Raw genomic sequence first — 7,061 nt, forward strand, 5'->3', positions numbered from 1 at the left:
GAGTAAACTTAGAAATAAGGCAAATATGACCTAGAAACTGCCATGCAGATTACCATATTTTTATGTAAATAATGCGGGCCTTCTGCATTTGTTTGCCAGCCATGCCCTCCCATCGTGAGGTATTTTCATAAGCACTGCTATGCCAGTTTTTTTTACACGTTGCTGTAAAAAAATTAACATAGCACACTTATAAAAATACCTCGGGGGGAGGGCACAGTTGGCCAACAAATGTAGAAGGACTGCGTTTTCTGCATAAAAATATGGTACTGTATGATAAGTAATGAAGGAGGAAGTAACTATTCACTGAGAAAGAACTACATATGCATCTCTTTAGGGCTACTACTACTACCTACCCATTGCCTGTTGAGTAGATAACAACTCATACTGAACCTATAGGACAGAGTAGAACTGCCCCCCTAGGGCTTCCAAAGAGCAGCTAGTGGATTTGAATTGCCCACCTTTTGGTTAGCAGCCAAGCTCTTAACCACTGGGCCACCAGGGCTCCTCTTTAGGCCAGTGACAGTTAATTGCTCTGTTTGAAAACCACAAACTACCAGGAAGTGATAGATATATAAAAAAAACACGTATATCTATAAAACCAAACCGGTTGCTGTCAAGTCAATTTTGACTCATAGCGACCCTATAGAACAGAGTAGAGCTTCCCCATTGAGTTTTCAAGGAGCGCCTGGTGAATTCAAACTGCTGACCTTTTGGTTAGCAGCCATAGCACTTAACCACTACGCCACCAGGGTTTCCATATATACATATATTTTTTTTTTCTTTTTTTTTCTGACCCTCTACCTTACAAAGCATGACATCCTTCTCCAGGGACTGGTCCCTCCTGATCACATGTCCAAAGTATGTGAGATGAAGCCTTGCAATTCTCACTTCTAAGGAGCATTCTGGCTGTACTACTTCCAAGACAGATTTGTTCTATATATAGAAATATATTTATATAGTTTTTGACATTATGTCCATGTTTGGCAATTAGGGCTGCTAATGTTTTCTTGGGGACTGTCATTTTTATTCTCAGTAGAATAAAACTCATCTTTGAAGGTAACTACTGGCTAAGAGCCGAAAAAAAAAATTTTTTTTAATGTAGTTCAAACGAGGAGTCCCTGAATGGCGCAAGTGGTTAAGCACTCATCTACTAGCTGAAAGGTTGGTGGTTCAAACTCACCCAGAGGCTTCTCAGAGAACAGACCTGGTGATCTGCTTCCAAAAGATCACAGTCTTGAAAACCCTATGGAGCAGTTCTACTCTACACACACAGGGTCACCATGAGCCAGAATTGACTCAACAGAGACTACAACAACAAAAACAATGACTCAAGTGAGGCCTAAGACATAGTGTTTTGCCTTTGAGCAACCTGATTTGGAGAGTTAGCATGCTGAGGATCAAAGCACACATATCCAGGAATCCTCATGCTGGGAGATGAAGATGTGTCACTAGTAAACTGAATCCCTCTGGGACTGAGTTTCCTCATCTACGGACAGATGGTCCTGGTCTCCTTTGCTAACATAATGTTGATCTAGTCCTGCAGTTTTGTGATGTTTGACTTACCATTGTCAGCATTTTACTAGAAGATTAAGGAATATCTTTTATTTCCATTTGCTTGAGGAAAGTTCAGGGAAAAAAAAAAGTGATTGTGGTTTCTGAATTCCAGACCTCCAAAATTCTGATGAACATTTAGGCATTCTGTCTTCCTCATTTGTTTGTGTATTATCACCTCAGAAACTGATAAAGTCCCCTCATTTATACACTTTTACTGCACAGTTTTCCAAGTAAGAAAAACATTAAGTTATCTTACTTAAATGGTCCTGTTTTATTTATCCCCAAGTGAGTATTGTAGCCATATTCAAGCAGCTTTTGTTTTCTTTATTTCATTGCATAAAAAGCTGCCATGAGCTAATTGTCTTTATTTCTAAAATTGTTATGGGTAGTAAAATTAGACCAGCTTTCTAGGAGTTGCAAATTTGCTAAGAAACTTTGTTTTTCAAGCAATTTATTCAAGAATTGATATTTTTCAAGATAATTAATTTTCCTTGTTTTCTCCACTTTATTTTCTTAGCCAAAAAAGCAAGAAGAAGAAGAAGGTACAACAGATACAGCAACATCCTCATCCAACAATCATGAGAAAGACAGTGGAATGGGGCGCACAGATGAGAGCTTACGCAATGATGAGAGCTCAGAGCAGGAGAATGCGGCCGAGGACCCCAACAGCATTTCTTTGAAGAGCAAGAGAGGCCTGGGTCAGAGCCAACACACTCTAGGAAGCATTGAACTTCAGTGCAATGAGAGCTTCATGTCTGGTGAATACATCGACTCAGATGGCATTGGAAACCAAGATGAAGAATGTGAAGGATTCCGGCAACTCCTGGAGCTCAAATGTAAGATTCGAAACCATGGAGAGTATGACCTGTATTACTCGAGCAGCACAATTGAATGCAATCAAGGCGAGCAAGAGGGAGTGGAGCATGAGCTACAGTTGCTTAATGAAGAGCTAAGAAACATTGAACTTGAGTGCCAGAATATCATGCAGGCTCACAGGCTTCAGAAAGTGACAGATCAATATGGAGACATCTGTGCATTGCATAATGGAGGATTCCGAAATTATAATACCAGCATGGATATGCAAAGGGGAAAACTAGATGACATCATTGAACACCCAGAAAAGTCTGACAAAGACAGTTCCAGTGCTTACAACACAGCTGAAAGCTGCAGAAGTACTCCACTAACTGTGGACCGTTCCCCTGACAGTTCCCTTCCCAGAATGATCCACCTCACCAATAAGAAAAATCTGAGAAGCACAATTGCAGCCAATCAACCGTCTTCTGGACAGAGCAGTAAAGAGTCGACTTCTACCAAAGCCAAAACCATTGAACAAGGCTGTAGCATCGAGGGCCAGGAGAAGGCTTTGGAAAGCAGCAAGCTTCCTGAACACGAGAAGACGGTCACCGAACACATCCCTTACCTCTCTCCTTACCACAGTTCCTCATACAGATACACAAACATCCCCGCACACGCCCGGCACTATCAAAGCTACATGCAATTAATTCAACAGAAATCTGCAGTGGAGTATGCTCAGAGTCAGCTCAGTTTGGTGAGCATGTGCAAGGAATCTCAGAAGTGTTCAGAGCCCAAGATGGAATGGAAGGTGAAAATTAGGAGCGACGGGACACGGTACATAACAAAGAGACCGGTGCGAGACCGAATTCTGAAGGAACGTGCCTTAAAGATCAAGGAGGAGCGGAGTGGCATGACTACAGATGATGACACCATGAGCGAGATGAAAATGGGGCGCTACTGGAGCAAAGAGGAGAGAAAGCAACACCTGGTCCGGGCCAAAGAGCAGCGTCGGCGCCGAGAATTCATGATGCGGAGCCGCTTAGAGTGTCTCAAGGAGAGTCCTCAGAGTGGCAGCGAGGGCAAGAAGGAGATCAACATCATTGAACTGAGTCACAAAAAGATGATGAAAAAAAGAAACAAGAAAATTTTGGACAACTGGATGACAATCCAAGAACTGATGACCCATGGGGCCAAGTCTCCTGATGGCACAAGAGTTCACAATGCCTTTCTGTCAGTCACAACTGTATGACTGTGTGTGTGCAACTGATTTTAAGAAGGTACTACCAGTTTGGGTAGAGTATGATTGCCTCGTTCAATGTGGCGTTTTTATATATATTTTGTGACTCTTTATAGTTTAAATTTTTTGTAAGCAAAAATACCTGGTAATTTTTTCATTTGTTTTTCATATGCTGGTACCTTCTTTTTGGCTGAGCTCTTTCTTTAACTTGTGATATATTACTCGTTTATAAAAAAACAAAAAACAAAAAAAACCCTTGAACAAAATTATTGAGGAGCCAATTAATTTCCTACTTTAATGTATCTATTGTTAAGATCCGGATTTATTTCTCTAGTTTGCTTATTTTCTACTTTAATAACAACTCAATGCCAAAACATTTCTATGCTTGCTTCTTGGCATAATACGTACTAAATCAAACCTATTAATAAGTCACATGCCGCGTCTTGTCTTACACATAGAAACCACCTCTTTTTAACACACCATTGTACATTTGACACATAATGGCAGTTGTCTTTGTCTCAGTAAAGTGTAGGTAGACAATCTTCCTGTGATATGTAGTGACATTGGTCATGTAGCTAGTTAACTGTGGTAACTGTGATGATAAAAGAGAAATAAATTATTGATTATCCTTAAGAAGTTATCAAGGAGTGTTTTCATTGTCCACTGTGGTTAACAGATATAAATTAGTTACATACGTATAATATTTTCAAGATTCTTAATTGTGAATTATAAAATGTGCACATAGTCTACTCCTCTTTTTCTATAAATTTTTTCTTGCAATACTTCTTGTAGATCATTGCATCATATATTCCTACCAGGATTAAATTCAATAAGATATGTAGAGCATCCAACAGAGTGCTATATGGTCCATAAGTTCAAACTAAACATTCAGTAAACATCAGTTCATGTTCCCCTTGCCGGTCACCACATAAAGCAAAGCAAAGAAAAATTTAGGGAAAGGCAAGAAGAGAGACAATGAGGTGTCCCAGATTTGAAGATTATTTATGACATGTGACACTATGTGCATTTGTTTAGATGACCATTTCGGGATAAATTTTTGCAGAACTATTTTGCAATAATTTTCAGCACAGCCAGTTAATTTAATGTCTTATATGTCAGTTTATTTAAAAAAAAGGTAAGGTTGCTGGATGTCAGATTGATTTTTAAAATCTAGTTTTTCATCATAATAAACGTATGACCATAGCATATATCAATCATGATGCCCTCCCAAGTGAGAGCATTCAGTCTCTTAGGCCAGATCAACCATGTGCATGCAGACATGGGTTTGATCAAATTTCCATTCAACCTAACAGGTTGTTTTAACATAACAGAGACGCAACATTTCACTATTTCTGAAGCTCTCTTCCTATTTAAAAACATAATGGCTCCTTATTAGCTCTTGAATCAGACTCGGACACCTCAGCCTTGCTCAGCCCTCCACTAACTTGCCTGCCTTGCCTAATGCATCTCTTCTTTAGATCTTCTTTGAGTTAAGCCTGTCTCCTTAATCACCTGTTCATTTTCCCTGAAACCTTATTCTGTACTATTCTCCAGTCTGAGGTTTCTGTGCCAAGCCCTAAAAACCAGTTGCCATAGAATTGATTCCAACTTAAGGCAACCCCATGTGCATCGGAGTAGAACTGTGTTCTGCAGAGTTTTCAATGGCTGATCGCTGAGAAGTAGATCACCAAGCCTTTCTTCAGAGGCACCTCGAGTAGTCAAGTGTGTTAACCATTTGTACCACCCAGGGACTCCTGTGACAAACTCTGTACCTCCCTTCGAGTATAATCATATACACATGTCTCCTCTGGAGGATGACGCTTGGATTTTGCCCTTATTTTGAATCTTTCAGCTTTTTGGCACATACACTGATGCACCTGCAATATTGTTTTACCTTGGAAATGTCATTCTTTTATTATTGAATCACGTACGTAGAACTTATTGTCTCCCTGCACAGATTGCAAGGCAGTCGTGTCCTCTTTCTTGGTAAACCTTTGGTAGAATGCTGTGTGGATAATAATGAATGCTAGTTGAGTTAAATTATTTTATTCATTTATCTCTCTCCTCCATCCATTGTCCCTTTTGCTATTATTTTTCTTAGTCTTCTACTTTTCCAAGTTCTTACCTTTTGAAGGGCTATGACATAGATGGAAAGAAACAAATCTTATTTACATAAAATGAAAAGCTGGACTCAAAAATTTTAAGGCAGTGATAGTAAACTATGGAGACTAACAGTTTCATCACTTCTAATTTAAACCATTGTTAAGCCAATGAATAAGACCACTCCAATTTTAACTCTTCGTATAACGGATTTAAATACATGCCTGTTGATCTCAGTTCTTTTTTGACCTAATGCCTGTGATTGCTATTTATCCTCCTGCCACAGCTAGGTTTAAATATTCTTTGAATTACTCCTATACATTAACTTTATTTAAACCACCATGTAGTTTTTCCAGAAGAAACATGCGCACAGCTCACAGAACCGTAGTGTTCCCAAAGTTACTGGTTTAGCTTTATTTTCATTTACAGCCAAGTGTGCTTGCCAATTTAAAAAAGAAAAAAAAAAAAAGTGATGTTGGTGTTTTTCATGTCTGTGTTTATACAGTTTTACAAGTTGGAAAATGTCTTTTTCTTTCAAAAATGAGTGAAAATCTGAAGAGTGTTATGCTTATCTTTCTACGTAACTTATCTTTGTGCTAAACATTTTTTTTAAGTAAATGAATAATAAACCTGTTGCTCAGCAGAGAAAAAAAAATTGGTTATATGTGAGATATTTCATTTCAGTTCAGAAGAACAATGCAAATGTAAAGAGGAAAACTGTTTTACTAGTGGCTTACCTTTGAAATTCCACACTTACTATTGCTTTTCATACTCAGGATGTGACAGAAATTGGTGTTAGGATCCACATGTGAAGGACACAAGAAGGGAAAAACAGTGTATGTTTGATGGGCATTTCTTCACCCCATGCCACACAGAAGGCTATTGTTGCCATCTTATTTGGTGCAGACGATCACCTTACAGACAGATATTATAGGCGGAGTGAGCCCCCTCTCTCACAGTTTTCCAATAGATACACATTAGTTTAATCCGTGTCCTGTTGGTATATCTAAATCTTCCACCTAGACTCATTCTTTTTATCCCTCTCATGAGTTTCTAAGGAGCCTTGGCGGCACACACAGTTAAGCACTGCTCACCTATTAATGGAAAGGTTGGCCGTTCGAATCCACAGGAGAAAGACCTGGAGATCTGCTTCAGTAAAGAAGCAAGAAAGTCACATAGGGCAATTCTACTCTGTCACATGGGGTCTCTATGAGTTTAATTGACTTGAGGGCACCTTACAACAACAATAACAATGACTTCCTGCTCTCTGTTTCAAATTCCTTGTTTTTGTGATAACACCTCTCTGTTCACCTGGTCTCTCATGCTTATCACCTCAGAACCTTCTTGAACTTCTCTTTTACCTGGTCACTCACCA

At 39.2% G+C, this 7,061-nt stretch overlaps 1 protein-coding gene across 3 annotated transcripts in view; it reads left to right on the top strand.

The window, feature by feature from the left end:
• PDZRN4 (PDZ domain containing ring finger 4) overlaps window positions 1-6,198 on the top strand; it is a 443,635-nt gene extending 437,437 nt beyond the window's left edge. For all 3 annotated transcript variants that reach the window (XM_049882837.1, XM_049882838.1, XM_049882839.1), the window contains one exon: window positions 2,072-6,198. In XM_049882837.1, coding sequence (XP_049738794.1) covers window positions 2,072-3,598 — 1,527 coding nt within the window. In that variant the 3' untranslated portion in view covers window positions 3,599-6,198. The remainder of the gene's footprint in view (window positions 1-2,071) is intronic.
• Window positions 6,199-7,061: the final 863 nt, after the last annotated feature.

This window comes from Elephas maximus, chromosome 4, assembly GCF_024166365.1.
Source record: "Elephas maximus indicus isolate mEleMax1 chromosome 4, mEleMax1 primary haplotype, whole genome shotgun sequence".
NCBI classification, from domain to species: domain Eukaryota; kingdom Metazoa; phylum Chordata; class Mammalia; order Proboscidea; family Elephantidae; genus Elephas; species Elephas maximus.